The 19,524-nt window shown below is 41.3% G+C and overlaps 1 protein-coding gene across 6 annotated transcripts in view; it reads right to left on the minus strand.

Annotated features, from left to right (window-relative positions):
* Positions 1-19,524, minus strand: part of PDE4D (phosphodiesterase 4D) — a 436,186-nt gene that overhangs the window by 23,794 nt on the left and 392,868 nt on the right. Inside the window, exon 1 of one of the 6 annotated variants that reach the window (XM_076362680.1) lies at positions 1,473-1,821. The exons of the other annotated variants lie outside the window; for them this stretch is intronic. Coding sequence (XP_076218795.1) covers positions 1,473-1,520 — 48 coding nt within the window. The 5' untranslated portion in view covers positions 1,521-1,821. Of the gene's footprint in view, positions 1-1,472; positions 1,822-19,524 lie in introns of those variants that run through there. 6 annotated transcript variants of the gene reach the window in all.

Below are 19,524 nucleotides of genomic sequence, written 5' to 3' on the forward strand. Positions count from 1 at the left end.
CTATATACAGTATAGAACACTATCTATACAGAGGACTTTTTTTTTTCCATGTGTAATCAATTACAGCTACCATGCTCTCTGCTGAACTTCAATTAGCAAAAAATCTATCAATTTTAAAGGCTAAACAGTAAGAGTGAACAATTTTTAAAGACTGGTGATTGAATTTTTCTAATTTAGCAAGTAGGAACATGACAGCAGCTGCCTGGAAATGCAGGAAATACTTCCAAGTAAGTATTACACTAAATACCTCACTCTTATCTGAGTGGAAAGTAATTTAGTCTTTATTTTTGGTAAATGAGAAAGGAATCCACCTAGCTAGCATAATGGGATCCAGTTTCTTCACAGATGACTTATCAAAATCCTTGAGAATATACAGTAACGATTCTGCATTAGCAGAGAATGGTCACAGTGACCTGATCGGTCACAATGACCTAATGAGGGTTTTACATTTCTACTTAAAAAAAAATAATCTATGATAAAAGTAGGTATTAATACAAGCAAGTGTAAGAAATTCAGTCATATGTGAATATAATGCTTGTATTATTTTTAGTCATTTAATTCAACACTTGCATTATTTAGTTCAGGAGAAATAAGAAATTTCTTTAAAACAGGATGATTTGGAACAGTTATTGCATGTCAAGCATAGGATGATGTTTCTTTTTTTTTTTTTTTTTTTTTAAACACACTTGATAACAATTACCCAGGCAACACTATATTTTTTAAGCACAAACACATAAGTAGGGCTAAACCAAAGCCCAGACATGGTTTTGTATGAAGTGAATTTCAGTTCTGTATGTTGACAGGCATATTGATTTAATTCTTTGGTGCAAAACTTTTCCGTAAAAGAGATAAAAGCTTATTTAATTTCATTTTCTAGCAGTATTGCAGTTGCAAGCTAGTTCAAAGCCGCTCTACATAATAATGTAGATCAATATTAGAAGATGACAATTTCCAGTGTTTTAATCAATGAGCTGTCACACACACACACAGAGGCTACCAAAAAATGCTGCTGGAACATACTGTTGATAATTTCACATTTCTTCAGCTATTAAAACCAGTGTGAGTCATGCATTCACCCATTATCCTCAGCCTCTTTACTCATGTTCTCTCCTATTGTATGGTATCTCAGTTTTGAGGTTTGTTTTTTTATAAATCTTTTAATGTCTAGAAATACAGTTTTGTAGCAATCTTTTTTTAAAAGAACACAAAACTCTTCTGAATTTCTTTGGCTTTAGACTTAGTCTGATTATCCACTGAAGCAACATTATTTTAAAAGTCCCAGCACAGTTTCTAAGAAAGACTGTATACTGTGCAGTTCATTCTCATTGCTGAACAAAGGCTTGCTTTTCTGATTTTTTACTTTATATTCATATTACTCATAGTCATATCATCCACAAATATCGATGCTATCCAGTGATCATGCAATCATGCACTGCAAATCAAGGTTCTTAAAAGGTAAAACAAAATCCTACCTTTATGTAGCCCCAAGAAACTGAGAGTAAATAGTTTGCCTCAGGCATTTTTGCTTTTTTTTCTATACTACCAATCTAAGCTAATCAGTTCTTTGCTATCTGATACTGCAAAAGACTTCCAAGAAGAAAGATTCCTTCTTTTCTCTCCTAGTTCTTTTTGCTGATCTTCAGGTTCTCAGCAACTGTGTGCGCAGGAGGCATACTGAAATGAAATCCAACCGCATGGTCTTCAGATTGTATAAATGCCATTTGTAAAACTCCAAGCATTCAGAGGCAACGCTGAAGAGACATATTGTACGAGCTGAAGAAATATCTGAAGAGCTAGGGATATGCATATTTCCTGAACACCAGGACTTAATGAATAATGTATGTCAAGATGCTCAGCTGCTGGAAAGACCTGCTCTATGAACAGCTACCAAATAAGGACCTGAAGGGGAAGCCACAAACAGTGCCAGTAATCCCTCCCATAGAGCCTAACTAGCAGCCAATAGTATGTCACCCTAAAAGATATAAATCCGAGGGGCTGGTGACATGATGTATGGTAATTTCCCATTGGCCAGCGCCGGGGACTCTCCTGGGCATGGGGTATTTCTTTTTTTTTTTTACGGCAAATGCCATTTAATAATGGCATCCCCGCCTGCAGCATTCACACACCATTCAAAAATAATTGGGTTAAGGTCTCCTCATTTGAGCAGCATTTACCAGCTCTCTTCAATGGATGTGCCATCCAAGCAGTTAAAATTAGTATTGTGTATACTCATGTGGATTGCCTAGCGGTTTTAATTTTTCACATGGAATGGAAGTATATTTTGAGGTCTTTGTGAAGAAAAAACAACAGAAATAGAGCTCTCAGTTCCTTGAGCAGTCTGTGATGTACTGTAACAATGAAAATGTTTTTGGCTTTTATGCCATCTAGATTAAAAAACTGATCAACTTAGACCACTGGGCTAGTCTGACAGTTTCTACTGCTTTTTTATTTTAAGAGATAAAAGCCGTTATTATTAAGATAAAGCAAGTCATGTGTCTTACAATTCCCAGTAATCGTTAAGTTTCCATGGAGAAGTCAGAACTGAGATAATAAGAGTCCTCAAATTCTCACTGTATTTATTCAATTTTTGCTCTTTCTGCCTTGGCAGATTAATATAATCAATTACAGCTATAAATCATAGGGAAAAAAGGGATTAATTGAAAGTGGAGTGTGTCAGTGAGCTGACTCAGAGCATTAAATAAAATATCCCACCATATGCCATTCAGAGGCCAAAACTTAAAAGAAGGAATGCATTACCTTGCACCGCTTCTGTGCAAGGCATATGCACTACTGCGGCAAATTTCTGAGTCTTTGTTTTATCAAAAGGAGAGTTTCCCAATATGACAATGGGCAAATGTCTAAGGACAAGCTGAATGAGGTGCAGCATTCAGCCTAAGCCCACACTGCTGATTCACTGGAAGATGCTGACCGACAATGGTCATAAGGGAGGTTTTGGCTGAAGTGGTTTCTACTTCTCTGGGTGATGCTACACAGCAATGTCAGCAACACTAAGTGCTTGAGAAAGAGTTGAACCTGCAAAAATCAATAGGGCAAAATATGATATTAACAAATTTCTTCCTTACAGGAGAGAAACGTATAGCAATGTGACAACCGGATACAGCCAACAGATCATCCAGCACTTACGTATTTTCATGTGGAAAGCATATTGTCTTCCTTAAAATAGGTAATATAAAACCCATGTGAATGAACACATTACTGATGCATTTTCTGTATAATATGCACAGTTATACCTGTCCTGGATCTATACAGGTAGATGAATATAAAACAATTAAGTTTTGAAAACAGACCTGGGTTATTAGAGACTCAGCAAGACATTAAAATAGCCTAAAAAGTATTTCTGGAAAATATTTCTCCTGATTCTTCCACCTGAGCTTTGTAACGCTGAATATAAAGTTTGTCTACATCTGTGTTGCATTGTTTTCTGATCACCTGCAAGAGAGCACTGCTGCCACCTACCCAGCATCAACACTGAGAACTGAAAATATGCTGCCTCCCTTCAGAAGGCAATTTCAATCATGACTTAGAAAATGGTAAAATAACAACCATTATACTTCTGGTTACTTAAGAAGTGAACCATGTGGGTATGAAAGTTCAGCTGCAATAGGTAGTACGGACAGACATTGGAAAGCCAAGTTTTTAAATCACTTGTTACTTTAAAGGCTGGTTCCTCCTTAAATCTTATTAACAACTGTCTCCAAATGCACAGAACTTGTTTCAGATAAGGAACAATTAAAATGGCTGCTATGTAAATTACACTAGTTATTCAGCATGTATAAAAAAATCTTCCTTGAGTTTTTTTTATTCCCCACCAACGTATAAGACAAAGACAAATCCATAAGAGTTACTGAATTATAGTCTATTGAATTTATTGAAGGATAGTATTTATAGAGCTATTAGCTAGATAACTTTGATGTAAAACCATGAAAAAACATTTTCCTCCAATGTACATATATGTTACAACAATTTATTTTAGCTGCATATTAACTATACTGATAATAGGAAGTTACACCTGATACTGACAGCTTATTACTAATTTGTATGATCCTTCTGAGACTCACAGCCTCAACCTCATAGAACTACCAATTGCTGTGATACAATTCACTAGTATGACTTCACTGACTCAGAAAGCATGCCCTCTGACTTCGGCTACATGTAAAAGTATGACCTTAGAAATTTATAGTTGGGAAATTCACACCAGCACTGATTTACAGTAACCATTTTGGCTGATTTTCATCCTCAATTCCCAGGTTGGAATGAGTGAACAATTAGCTTTAGAGGAGGTTATGGTGGATAGATGAGTGCACAGCAAATAGCTGCCACACACAACTAAATACCTAGAGTAATTCAAGATAAGAAAAACAGAAGTTAGAGATGAGTGGAAGTCCAGCAACATGAAAGGGAAATTCTTGTTTTCATACACACATACATCCATGGAGATAAACCATGGGGGAAGAAGGGAATAATGACATTTTTCTACAATGGTTCCAAACAAGCAAAGAATACGGAAATGAGAAAGGTATAATTTGAAATGACAGTGAGTAATAAAATAATTCAGAAAAAAGGAAGTTTTTAATGAGCACTGTTGTGTGTTTTGAAAGAATCAAGACAATGACCTTGAAAGGCAGTAAGATGATGAAGTCCCTTAATACCCACAGGAAATGTTAGCCATTATTTAATCAACAAGCCTGCACAACTTTCTCCACAGGATTCATAAAAAGAGGTGGCAGAGATCCCAGGAGCTGTGATGTTCAGCTTTAGTTAATTTTGAAAGACTGCAAAAATGTTAATTTTGTGCCAATTAAAATTTGCAAGCAGGATGGCTGGGTAACTTCAGGCCACTTCACAAAACATCAGTCCTGGGTAAAATAATGGGAAAGCTGAAATACACATAATTCTAGGCATTTGCTTGATAAAGAACTAAGACATAGGAATGTAATCAATGCCAGTCAATATAATTTTATGTCTTTGAACATGTATTATTATTGGATAGTCATAGGGCATTTGATTTAGTACTGATTTAATACTCTGTGACAGCACTCCCAATGTTGAGAGAGGACACATTAAATGGATTAAGAACCTGATTATTGACCCATTTCTAACAACCATCAACAGGCTGTCTTCATCTAATGGGACAGTTTTAAGTCAGGCTCTGCGAGACCTGGGACTATTTTATGGTATTCAATTTCTTCATTGGTGATCTGGAATTAAGTTACTACTATGAAAACTTCAACAGTATGAAAACTTCCAGAGAACAGAAAAACTGGGGGTGGGGGGTGGTGTGTGTGTAAACTATGAGGAGTCACCAACAGCAGCCTCACATTTAGTATGTTGACACCATTCATGTAAACTACAGTTCAAGGAATTTAACTGCAAAGACAACCTGGCAATAAGGAACACAGTCCGTGAGTACAAAACAGTGGACTACACTGAAGAAAGCAGAAACCCTGAAGAGTTTATAGAGTCGCAACAGGACACCTCGTAGCGATACTGTGATCCCCCAAAATCTGCATCTTCTGTGATGCTAAATAAAAAGAGAGATACTCTAAACACACCATTCTGGCAACTCCGGTGATGGAGTGCATACAGCTCTAGTGTCTCTGTTTTCCGAAACGCTCTCATGTACAGCACATAGGAAAAAATTTACAAATATTATTCAGGTGATAGAGAAAATGTTTTATAATAAAAGAAAAAACTCAGGCTGTTTAACTTAAAAAGAGAATATGGCTACTGTATAGAACCATGACAAAGAGAAAATATAGCATACCAGACCCAGTTCACTAGCACCAAGGAAGCAACAAGAAACAATGGAAGGCAGCTGAAACTGAGTCAAACCAACTGAGCTGAAACCAACTCAAACGATGAACAAGACGTGGATTAACAACGAGAATTATTAAATTAGCATACACCAGCAGTAAAGTGGTAGATTCTCTGCTGCTTGGTATCTTTAAATCAAGAAAAGCAGTCTTTTTGGAAGGTATGTTTTAGCTAAATGCAAGTCATACATTAGTCAAGCACAAGTCTGAGTTCAATACTTCCACAATTATGTGCAAATTAGCCATCTGAGAGACACAGGAGATCCAGTAATCCATTTGGCCCCATGAACCTACAACAACTCAACCTATCTATTGCAGATGCTCATTCTAGAAATTCTACCTTCTAAATAACTTGTATCACGAAGGCTGTTTATACATCTTCTACAAACATGCTCTGCTTGAAAGCAACTTTAAGAATTTAAAAGCTGTCCATTTGTGATAAAATCAGGATTGCAGTGAGTTACCTCAAATGTTGTTCTTGTAATTAAAGCAGTAATCTGTGCAAACTCCTGGAGCTGTCAGCACTCATAAACGATTTCTTGGTTCTCTATAAAGCTCTGTATCATTGCCATAGTCAGAAAAAAATTACTATTAACCTAAATTTCATTGTCCTTCAAAAAGAATGTGAAGAATTTCATTATTAGGTTGCTCTTTTTTTTAATCATTCCAAGTGCGTGCAAAGGCACGCAGATTTCACCAATATTAGTGAGGTTTTCATCCTTTTATTTATCTGTCATACCGATGATCACAACTTGCCAGAAGGATCTATAGCCTGTAAACCACTGTAGAACACACAGACCGGACCTATGGAATACAAGACATTCAAGGAAACCTTATTTTTCCCAAGATCCAGGATAGGGCTTCTGATACAGAAACACATTACTGACAAGGAAGAGAATTACATCTTCAGCAGCCTAGGAGAAACCTTGATCCTCTGAAATGAAGTATCTGTGTTCCTTTCTGGCTGCTGTTAGTAAGCAAAGATTCCTGACAGTTCAGTCAACAGGAAGTAAGATGGCAATGTTTCAGGCTTGAGGAAAAGGATAGGAAGAAAGCTGAAGGGCCACTTTGTTGATTCAGTTGCAGTACTTTTGAATTGTCCCACAGCAGACTTACAACCTTGGTCTTTCCTTCCACAGGTCAGTAATGAGTAATATGGGAGGTCCAGCAGAAAGGTGCTTAGCTTTGAGGGCAGGAGAACAGTGCTTTTTAACTCTCAACTACAACCCCTGGATTGACTATGAAGCTGCACTAGGAACCTTCAAAGAGGTGTCTGAGCATCAATCCTGAGTACAAGTATACTGGATGTAGTGCATATTGTCTAGCAAGCAGCAAAAAGTAAAACAAAGAGGAAGACAGCTAAATGCATCACAGATTTTAGTTTTCAAGGTCGTATGCATTACAAACAGGAACAGACAGCCTGAACACATTTCATGAGCCAAATGAGAAGCCTGTCTGAAAAATATCAAAAAACATTTTTAGGCTGACCTCCACACACCAGAGAACAATAATAATCACCCATGTCAAATCCAACTCCTACTGGTCACAAACACAAGACTGTTTTCACAGCATTAGCCAACTCTGTCTGGCATTTACGCTGGCATGCACCCTAGCAGAAAGCCTCCCCACAAAATGGAAAGTCTGCTCAGCAGTGGAAGACCACAGCAGCAAAGAATGGTCGTTTCATCCAGCAAGCAAGGGCATGTGGATGGACTCAACCGAGCCAAAAACTAGAACTGGTCTGGAGGAAGCAGCAGGACAGCTAGGGACAAGGAAACTACGCTGAAGCAACCAGCCTAACCAAACTTCTCTGGGTGTCTTGTGTTAACCCCAGCCAGCAACTAAGCACCACACAGCCGCTCACTCACTTGCCCCCGGTGGGATGGGGGAGAGAATCGGAAGGGTAAAAGTGAGAGAACTCGTGGGTTGAGATAAAGATAGTTTAATACGGAAAGCAAAAGCCGCATACACAAGCAAAACAAAACAAGGAATTCCTTCACTACTTCCCATCAGCAGGCAGGTGTTCAGCCATCTCCAGGAAAGCAGGGCTCCGTCACGCGTAACGGTTACTTGGGAAGACAAATGCTATCACTCCAAACGTCCACCCCCTTCCTTCTTCTTCCCCCAGCTTTATATGCTGAGCATGACATCATATGGTATGGAATATCCCTTTGGTCAGTTGGGGTCAGCTGTCCCGGCTGTGTCCCCTCCCAACTTCTTGTGCACCCCCAGCCTGCTCGCTGGTGGGGTGGTGTAAGAAGCAGAAAAGGCCTTGACTCTGTGTAAGCACTGCTCAGCAGTAACTAAAACATCCCTGTCTTATCAACACTGTTTCCAGTAGAAATCCAAAACATAGCCTCATACTAGCTACTACGAAGAAAATTAACTCTACCCCAGCCAAAACCAGCACACTGGGTTCCACCTAAGACTCCCTGACTGGAAGGAGATAAAATGTAGAACTTAATTAAAAAAAAAAAAAAAAAAAAAAAAAAAAAAGAAGGAGGAATTTTACAAATACAAGTTGTTCCAGCTGCAGCAATCAGCTGCCACACACCAAGTAAGCAGCAGGGGTGGAGACAAAGTTGGGTTTTACGCTGCTATCAAAAGATGAACTCCACTGGTGGCTAAGAACTGATGGCTGTAATTGGAACAAATCCCTAACTCTTCTGAAGGAGTCTCAGCTTTAAGGATCACAACTGTAGCATAATTACACTGCTTTAAAAAGGCTTTCTTGGCAGCTTCCTGCTTGTCAGAATTACATTCATTAAACACGATGGAATAGCCTAAGCTATATAATTTTACAGATCTTCTTATTTGGAAATATATAATTCTCATGCATCAAATATGAGAATTTTATGTTGCTGAACAGACTATGATGACAACGTTCTTCTGAACTATTTTAGGGGAAATATGTAGTAAATCCAGGAGCTGAGTTGTTCAATAAAGAGTTAGGCTCCTTTTTAAAAAAAAAAAAACAAAAAAAAAAAAACAAAAAAAAAGACTTTCTGGTAAAATATGTAATTCAGTGTTTGTATTTACTGCCCTCTAGCGACAATATAACATTAGCTATGAATATATAGGAACACATTAAACTTTTTTCAGACCAGAAATCTCACAATTTGGTCCACTAGTTTTCCACCATACCACAGCAGGGTCCTTACAAGTATTCTCTACAACTGCAGTATTTTCAATAGACACTCCTGAGCAATTGCACAAGCAAAAAAAATTACAGCCTATGTCAACCCATGTTTTGGGGACCACTGGCAATCTTTAAGACACAATACTCACCTACAGTTTTCTTGCAGGAATTCTTCTACATAATGATAGAGTACAGCATGCAATGGTTTCTAAAAGAACCCTGCAGTAAATGGAGTTTAATTCCAACAAATATTTTGCTGTTTACAATATTCTGCTATGTATTTATTTTTGCCTTAATTCAATGCTGTCAAAATGATGTAAATTACAAAAAAGCTACTGTTAAAAGCTAATTTAGATCAGAGAAAAGTGGATCAGGGTGTGAGGACAGCTGCAGTTATGACAGCAGATTTGAGGAGGCAGTCGCCCTAGCAGAAAGCAGTGATGAATAGCTCAGGAGGTTCTCTCTCTATCCCACTTGGCAACTGACACAATCAAACACCTAACCACAATCCCGTGGTTTCATCCATGAAATTACTATCGTGAACAATACCTGATGTGAACAGAAGGCTTTTCAAGTTTTGCCCTAAAAACAATGTTAAAAGAAATACTTTACCTTTACTTGGATATATATATATAGATAGATATATATCTTTCTCACATCATAAAAACACAATAGGTATCATGTTTTTATGCATGTGTCAATATGTATCCACAGCATATTGATACAAACATACAATCCATCTATATCAGGATGGGAGAAGTTGTGAAATGACAGACCAGAGTTGTTTATACCTCTGGCCTGGAAATGCTTCAAACAAATATCCTGGGTTAAGGCAATATTTTTAAATCATCAATTATTGCAATGTTAGTGGAAATACCTATTCCACTCAGCTAATTCATCACATCAGCATATTTCTCAACAGACACCAAACTGTTTTACTCAAAGTTTCTCTCTGTATCTATAAAAGACGCTGGCACACAAATCAAATGGCTGCTCAGCTTGCACTCGACATGAGCTCAGGGAACCTGAGGCAAACTGTGAGATTCAGATTTCATATCTTTCATATCTACTTGATATGCAAAAATCCATCATATTTATGCAAGCTATTTTAATGGCACACTTCTCTTGCTGTTACTCCTCCAACCAACTTTGCAGGGAACAATCTAAAAGGAATCTTTCAAAACAGCTCTGGAAGAAGCCACAAAATACCACAAGAGGGCCTTAACCTTGACTCTATTACAATGATTCGTTCCCTTACAATACCCTGACAGCAATTTGTTTGCTTTACAATAATTCTCATATTTTATAGCAACTATAATTTGGATGGAGAAGTGGAAAATAAAATAGAAATTATTTAATTATCACCTCACTTCCAGGACTCGCCCCAACACACCTCTTAAGGAGCTGCTCAGGCTTTACTGTGACCGAATCTCAGAACCCAATAGTTCTGTACTCCATCAGAAGACCCACGCTCTGGCCTTCCAACCTCCTTTTAGGAAGAGTCCTCTCTTGGAAGAGCAGAACCAAGACCTGTCACATATGGAAGGGAAAAAACATTTATTCCCCTTCCCTTAATGCTTGTATTATGTAAACTGTATATATATGGTGACTTGTACAGGACAGTGAGATAGCCATAACAATTCCCAAAATAAAATAAGAAAAAAAAAAAAAAGTGAAAAATAAAACAGATGTGGGACAAAAGAAAAAGACAAGACTTTGTCCTTAAAACTGCATCCACGGATGGCATAGCAACTCATTCTTAGTCACATCTTTTTGTCCATTTTTTCTTAGACACTGCTGTTGGGAAAGATCTGCTACTGTCATTTCTGGTTCTTCTCCTCAATTCTTTCCATTACACATATCTATTCCTGTCTTGGGAGCAATGACGACCAAACAGCCACAGCACTGCTATCACCTTCACTCCTTCCCCTTATCTGCAAACAAAAAAACGCATCCTGCCTCTCCACCTCCTCCAGGCAAAGCACAGTGACAAAGCCGGGTTGAAATCTCAGCCTCAGATACAGCCGCACAATTTAGCTTATACCATATTTTGAGTTTCATTGAGCTGCCACTTCTTTGTTATGCTTTGAATCTGGCCATTTTCCAAACAACGTATCGATACCCACTCCCCGATTCCCAAAGTGCAGCCCCAGCCAAGGATGCTTTGTCAGGGCAACTAATACATAAAACTGGCAAGTTTTGCTGTAAGGGGTCTCAGGGCTGCTCCTATGCCCCTCAGCAGTAAGCTCCTATGCTTTATAGACACTTGAACATGCTTCACAAAAAGCAAAGAAGAAAAAATAATCTCACTCAAAAGACCAGTGTGATCTAGTATATGCATCTCCTTTACGTGGCTATGCCTACTTCAGTGCAGCTGTGCAGAGACTTTCAGTCCAAAGGCATTTAAGAAGAGTAAACGTGTCAGAGGTACTGCAAAGACATAACACTTCCATAATGCACCTAAAATTACACAATACCAATGTTGAAGGAATGCTGCTGTTAATAAAAGGTATTGTGCCATGGAGATATACACGCTCAGCTCCAGCTAACCACCCATGCCCTGCGGCACAGGAATTCCTACAACTTGTACGTGTTATCCCAGCTATGGCAACTGCAGATGCCTTTTCTACAGCTTATTTGCATAAGTAAGATTTACAAGTTATATCCGTGTAACGCCTCAAAGATACTCATATTATGGGATAAAAACACAGTGAAGTTTAAGCCTTTCCCAAGACAACCTGTGCTAAAGCCATAAAGGTATTCACACTAGAGAAACCATAAAGGCGATTTCTTCTAGTATCAAAACGCTCCTCTGCAAACAAGTACTTTGTCATTTAAGTATCGTGAAAAGAAAAACAGGATTTTTTTTCCTAAAATATATTTTTAGGAAATTCTAACAATTCCCTTCTTACCGAAAGGAAAAGATTTGGCTTTAAACATATCTGACAAAGTTTTTTCTCCTTTTCCTAGTTCATATCTAGTTAACATTTGCCTCATTAACACTGGCAGCCATGACAGACATAGTAGGTAAAAAATACGAGTAAAAAATTCCAGCTTGCCAACAGTTACAAGGAGGAATACTGCACTTATTCCTTGATCACCCCACAGATCTCATGCAACTCTCAGGCTGTTACTCACAAACAATTTAAAGATATCTAGAAAGAAAAACTTTTGCAGTTTTCCCCTCCTTTTGTCCTTTATGAGGGTTTTTTTTCCCTCAACATGAGTGTCAGTTTGGGCTAAGAAATAGGTCTGTAAATAAAAGGAATATAAAATGCAAACCCATCTGAATAACTTATTTATATTTTCATATATATATCTCTACGTATATGCAGCCTGCAAGTAAATACCCATCCCGTAAATATCTACTGTAGCATAGCAGCAAAAGAGGTTTGTACCCACATTATGCATTTTTGCAGACAGCTATATCTAACAAATGTGCAAAGAGGAGGGATACTTCACTCACAGAGCTGTGATGGTACACTCACCCTAAGACTGATACAGCTATACCAGCAAAAACTGAGCTTTACGGGTATTGCCTATTTCACGCAGAAAGCTGGCTTGCTATGTAAGGACAAAAAACAGCTTCACTGGTATCACTGGACTAATCCTACTTCTCCTGTAACATGACATTCTTATTTTAATGAGGTGTTCCTACTGTAGACCTGGCCAAGCCCATGCTTTAACAGTTCATCAGAAATCTTGTTGAATAGTTGCCATTTTATACTTTTATTTTATAAATTTATATTTTATATTTTTTATTTTATAAAGAAATGAGTTTTTTAATCATCTTTTTTAAAGTTACAGTCACGCTTAACATACATACTGTTCTTGTGAAAAAGCAGAGTATGATTTTTTTTTTTCTAATTCTAATATATATTTGAAAACCAAATAAGAACCAAACTATTTCCTATCCTTCTAAATACTATTGCTCAGTTTACGAAAAAAACAATGATACTACAGACAAAAGCAGAGAATTGTGGACTGCAAAGAAACTACTAACACTACAATGAGCTCAGTACAGCTCTGATATAAACACGCCTTAGCAAGTGCCTGTAAATCATCCACAGTAGACACCAACATTTTGAAAGCAGACTGCAAGTTGTTTCATGCAATTTTGTTGTTTCAGGCTCCAGTTCTTATTAAACCGTGGCTGTTGTACTTCTAACTAAAGTGCATGTGATAGTGTCATTGTTCTTTCAAGGAAAAAGCTCAGCAAGAGTTATTCACCAACCAATATTCATTCCAATGTGTCCTTCATACCTTTAATTTGATTCTTTATTTAGGTGCTCTAAACATGCTCTAAATCTACGTAGATTCACAAAAAATTAAGATCTATCTGTCCAGAACAGGAGAAACAACCAGTCTTATCCATTACACCCTTGTCTCATGCATACAGGGAAACACATAAAAATGCAGTGATTCTTTTTTTGGCCAAGTGAGTGCCTCACGCAAATGCCTCTAGGTCAAATTAAGCAAACAAGCATGAAACCCAAGTGGTTTCCAGTCCCACAGTCAGGTGTACTGTGAGGCTGGGTTTACCAGTACACATAAGAGAGATGGAAACAAGATAACAAAACCAGGCCAAAGGCAGCTCTGTAGTTTCCTGAATTGCATACTTATTACCTGTGTGATTTACACCCCTCTTACAAGAAGTCTCAGTATTTGCATGAGGAAGCTTGTGGTATATTCATGTTTCCTTACTCCGTGTCTATTAATACCAGTAATTTGCCTCTTATCCTACACATAGGATCCGAGTGTCTTTTTGGGCACTGACTTCTTGTGTTGTGGTGACAGTGCGCAGTGGGGTGCTGCTGCATTCGCAGAGCCATCCCTCCGCTCCATCACCTGGCGCTCGGTTCGCCGGCTGTGGATGTCTGCATACCTGGCTGGGGTTTGGCAGGTTCAGACCAGGCCACGCTGGGGAGACATTGGCCAAGCGCTGGTAAGGACAAGTGACACACCCACCACGCCTGACAGAGAACACTCCTCGCTGTCCCATGCCAACATGGATGGGTTCCTTTGGGTTGGCAACCCTGTTTAACCTTGCAGTGAAGCAGAGCGGGTGAGCGCTCAGACTGTCACAGCCAAGTCTCAGCTGGGCAGCAACCAACAGCTGAGAGGCAGCTGAAGAAATGGACTGTTAGCATCCTTCATCTCTAGCTACTGGAGTTTCCACGTAGCTCATCGTTTGTAATATAGACAGGAAGGAACATGCAAAGGATCAGACTTGCTCAGGAGAGCACAGTCTTTTAAACTGAAAGCATCAGGAACAATGACTGAGAGCCAGGAGATGCAACTGGATGCCTGGTTCTTCCATGAGTGTAGACATGCAATGTCACTCCATCCTGTGAACATTTTGTTCCTTCCCACCCCGCATCGTGGACTGTTGTGACACGGGGGCATAAATTAACCCAGAACCACTCTCGTGCTACATGGCTCATGTACCCTCCAGGCTGGAGCTGGTTCTTGTCTCGCCAGCTCAGAGCCCACAGGCTACACCCAGGAGCCCTCCCAAACACAGCCAGTATTGCAATGATCTCAGAGGTCTTTTCCAACCTTAATGATTCTATGATTCTATAAGTTTTATTTAAGGTAGCTACAGGAAGCTGCTGAAGCACAACTCCTATACCTATTAGTCTCCAATACAGTCTCATCACAACAGTTGAAAGGATTTTGTAGGAGCCCTCTCACCTGGGTGAATTTCACTTCTTGTTACAAAATAAAACTAAGACCAAAGAAAGCACCAAGATTATCACAAGTCACACAATACACAGGAGTACAAACATGCATTTCTCATTAACTTTATAGAATTGGATTTCAGGTGAGAGGCACCCTTTCAGTAATCCTCCACCTTTTCTTACACTATTTTTGCATTATTCAGAACTGATGGTTCAAATGTAGAAAACATTTTTATGCTAACTTTTCTAGAAGAATAAATAGTATGGAATATACAAATAGTTATGAAGGTTTACTTGCCACATCAATGTACTCGCCTCTCAGTAACGTTACTGTGGGTTGCTCCTGAGCAATCCCGGTTTGAGAGAGCACCAATAAATTGATATTTACAAGGAAAACAATTTTACTGCTAAATCAGTATTTTCTTTGAAAATGCTCAAATGCGGCTTGTATTCAGCAATTTCCAGTATGTACTGTAACACCATACAGTAATCACCTTTTGTAAACACTGTTTTTATTAATGGTTTATAACTAGTGAATAATTTATATTTAACAGTGATTAAATGTACCTTAGTAATGAATTAATTAATATGCTTTAGCTTTGACAATTTAGGTCACTTATGAACTTCTATAGCATAGCAAAGCATTAAAGATAATTTCATTTGAAAGGTAAGACCTCTGTTTAATCAACAATAACCCACAATCACTTATTTTCTTTTCTGAACACTAAACTGTAATGAATCCTGCCATTCATGCAAAATTAGAAACGAAAGGTAGATTAAAAATCATGAAAATAACATCACATACTGAAAACTGATTAGGTTCCACTAACAAAAGACAAGTACTTCATTAGATTGGGGTATATTCTCTGCTGAACTTGCAATACGGATACAAAATACACAGACATTATTCAAGTAAAAGATTATCTGTTAACCTTTCATTATTACTAGATATCTTATCAAGAGACAAGGCATTTTTCATATTTCAATCCTCTCAGATACATACTTTTAAGTCTCTATAAAAATCATTCCTAGTTAGAAAAACATCTTACAATCAAACAAAACCAATATGCTCTAAATAGATACAGCATCATCTTCACCTTTGGTTTGCATTTTTATTAGTTAAAAAAAACCAAAACAAAACTGGGAAAATTTGGCTTTTGGGGAAAATTTTGCCCATTTACACACAATGTTTGGAGCAACTGGAAAAGCTCTGAGCAGTGCATGAAATACTGGAGATACCTCAGTGGATAGAATCACAGAATCACTGAGGTTGGAAAAGACCTCTAAGATCATCGAGTCCAACCGTCAACCCAACACCACCATGCCCACTAAACCATGTCCCTAAGCACCTCATCTACACGTCTTTTAAACACCTCCAGGGATGGGGACTCAACCACTTCCCTGGGCAGCCTGGTCCAATGTTTAACCACTCTTTCAGTAAAGAAATTTTTCCTCACGTCCAGTCTAAACCTCCCCTGGCGCAACTTGAGGCCGTTTCCTCTCATCCTATCGCTAGTTACTTGGGAGAAGAGACCGACACCCACCTCGCTACAGCCTCCTTTCAGGTAGTTGTAGAGAGCGATGAGGTCTCCCCTCAGCCTCCTTTTCTCCAGGCTAAACAGTCCCAGCTCCCTCAGCTGCTCCTCAGAAGACTTGTTCTCCAGACCCCTCACCAGCTTCGTTGCCCTTCTCTGGACACGCTCCAGCACCTCAACGTCCTTCTTGTAGTGAGGGGCCCAAAACTGAACACAGTATTCGAGGTGCGGCCTCACCAGTGCCGAGTACAAGGGCACGATCACTTCCCTACTCCTGCTGGCCACACTGTTTCTGATACAGGCCAGGATGCCATTGGCCTTCTTGGCCACCTGGGCACACTGCCGGCTCATGTTCAGCCGGCTATTGACCAGCACCCCCAGGTCCTTTTCTGCTGAGCAGCTTTCCAGCCACTCTTCCCCAAGCCTGTAGCGCTGCATGGGGTTGTTGTGGCCGAAGTGCAGGACCCGGCACTTGGCCTTGTTGAATCTCATACAATTGGCCTCGGCCCATCGATCCAGCCTGTCCAGGTCCCTCTGCAGAGCCTTCCTACCCTCGAGCAGATCAACACTCCCGCCCAACTTGGTGTCGTCTGCAACCTTACTGAGGGTGCACTCGATGCCCTCATCCAGATCATTGATAAAGATATTGAACAAGAGTGGCCCCAGTACTGAGCCCTGGGGAACACCGCTTGTGACTGTCCGCCAACTGGATTGAACTCCATTCACCACAACTCTCTGGGCCCGGCTGTCCAGCCAGTTTTTGACCCAGCACAGAGTATACCTGCCTAAGCCGTGAGCCGCCAGCTTCTCTAGGAGAATGCTGTGGGAGACGGTGTCAAAGGCCTTACTGAAGTCCAGGTAGACCACATCCACAGCCTTTCCCTCATCCACTAGGCGGGTGACCTGGTCACAGAAGGAGATCAGGTGGGTCAAGCAGGACCTGCCTCTCATGAACCCGTGCTGGCTGGGCCTGATCCCCTGGTTGTCCCGCACATGCCTTGTGAGCGCCCTCAAGATGAACCGCTCCATAATCTTCCCCGGCACCGAGGTCAGGCTGACAGGCCTGTAGTTCCCCGGATCCTCCTTCCGGCCCTTCTTGTAGATGGGCGTCACATTGGCAAGCCTCCAGTCGTCTGGGACCTCCACCGTTAACCAGGACTGCTGATAAATGACGGAGAGTGGCTTGGCGAGCTCCTCCACCAGCTCCCTCAGCACCCTCGGGTGGATCCCATCTGGCCCCATAGACTTGTGAGCATCCAGGTGGCGTAGCAGGTCATTGACTGCTTCCTCTTGGATTATGGGGGGTTCATCCTGCTCGCCGTCCCTGTCTTCCAGCTCAGGGGGCCGAGTACCCTGAGGACAACTGGTCTGCCTGTTAAAGACTGAGGCAAAGAAGGCATTGAGTACCTCAGCCTTTTCCTCATCTTCGGTGACAATGTTCCCCCCCGCATCCAATAAGGGATGCAGATTCTCCTTGGCTCCCTTCTTGTCATTAATATATTTGTAAAAGCTTTTTTTGTTGTCTCTAACGACAGCGGCCAGATTGCATTCTAGCTGGGCTTTTGCCTTTCTCATTTCCTCTCTGCACGACCTAACGAGATCCCTGTACTCTTCTTGAGTTGCCTGCCCCTTCTTCCACAAGTGGTAAACTCTCCTTTTTTTCCTGAGTCCCAGCAAGAGCTCCCCGTTCAGCCAGGCCGGTCATCTTCCCTGCCCATTCTTCTTACGGCATATGGGGACAGCCTGCTCCTGCACCTTTAAGACTTCCTTCCTGAAGATCGTCCAGCCTTCCTGGACCCCTTTGCCCTTCAGGACTGTCTCCCAAGGGACTCTCTCAACCAACGTCCTGAACAGGCCAAAGTCTGCCCTCCGGAAGTCCATGGTTGTGGTTTTGCTGCCCCCCCTCCTTACTTCACCAAGAACCGAGAATTCTATCATTTCATGGTCGCTAAGCCCAAGACGGCCTCTGACCACCACATCTCCCACCAGTCCTTCTCTGTTTGTAAACAGCAGGTCGAGCGAGGCACCTCCCCTGGTAGGCTCACTTACCAGCTGTGTCAGGAAGTTGTCTTCCACACACTCCAGGAACCTCCTAGGCTGCTTCCTCTCTGCCGTGTTGCACTTCCAGCAGACGTCCGGGAAGTTGAAGTCCCCCACGAGAGCAAGGGCTAGCAATTGAGAGACTTCTGCCAGCTGCTTGTAGAACGCTTCATCCGCCCCTTCATCCTGGTTGGGTGGTCTATAACAGACTCCCAGCAGGATATCTGCCTCGTTGGCCTTCCCCCTCATCCTTACCCATAAACACTTGACCGTATCATCATCATCATCACAATCGTTGAGCTCTAGACAATCGAAACACTCCCTAACATACAGGGCCACCCCACCGCCTCTCCTTCCTCGCCTGTCCCTTCTGAAGAGTCTATAGCCATGCATTGCAGCACTCCAATCGTGAGAGTCACCCCACCATGTTTCTGTGATGGCGACTAAGTCATATCTATCCCGCTGCACAATGGCTTCCAGCTCCTCCTGTTTGCCGCCCATGCTGTGTGCATGGGTGTAGATGCACTTGAGCTGGGCCATCGCTTTCACCCCCAGCATCGGCACGCCACCCCTAGGCTCATCTCTAGTGGGCCTGGTTTTATCCCTTTCCCCCTTCAAACCTAGTTTAAAGCCCTCTCAATGAGCCCCGCCAATTCATGAGCGAGGATCCTTTTCCCCCTGTGAGACAGCTGGACTCCATCTGTTGCCAGCAGGCCCGGTGCCGTGTAAACCTCCCCATGATCAAAAAAGCCAAAATTCCGCTGATGGCACCAGCCCCTGAGCCACGCGTTGATCAGGTGTGTTTTCCTGCTCCTTTCAGGATCCTTCCCTGCCACTGTAGGGACTGAGGAAAACACCACCTGTGCTCCCGATCCTTCAACCAGTCTCCCCAGTGCCCTGAAGTCCCTTTTGATCGCTGCAGGACTTCTCTCTGCAACCTCATCACTGCCAGCCTGTATAACCAACAGTGGTCAGTAGTCGGAAGACCGTACCAGACCAGGGAGCTTCCTAGTGATGTCTCTGACCCGGGCCCCAGGGAGGCAGCAGACTTCCCTGTGGGACGGGTCCGGTCGGCATATCGGGCCCTCTGTTCCCCTCAGAAGGGAATCGCCTACAACAATTACCCTCCTTTTTTTCTTAGCAGTGGCAGTCATAATGCGTGGGGCTGCCTGCCTCACCCTAGGCAACCTCCTGGATGGACCTTCGTCTACATCCTCGTTTGCCTGGCCCTCAAGTTCCAGGGCCCCATATCTGTTCTGTAACAGCAACCAGGAAGGTGAGGGAGGCCGGGCGGA

The sequence above is a fragment of the Aptenodytes patagonicus genome, chromosome Z, assembly GCF_965638725.1.
Source record: "Aptenodytes patagonicus chromosome Z, bAptPat1.pri.cur, whole genome shotgun sequence".
Taxonomy (NCBI): Eukaryota; Metazoa; Chordata; class Aves; order Sphenisciformes; family Spheniscidae; genus Aptenodytes; species Aptenodytes patagonicus.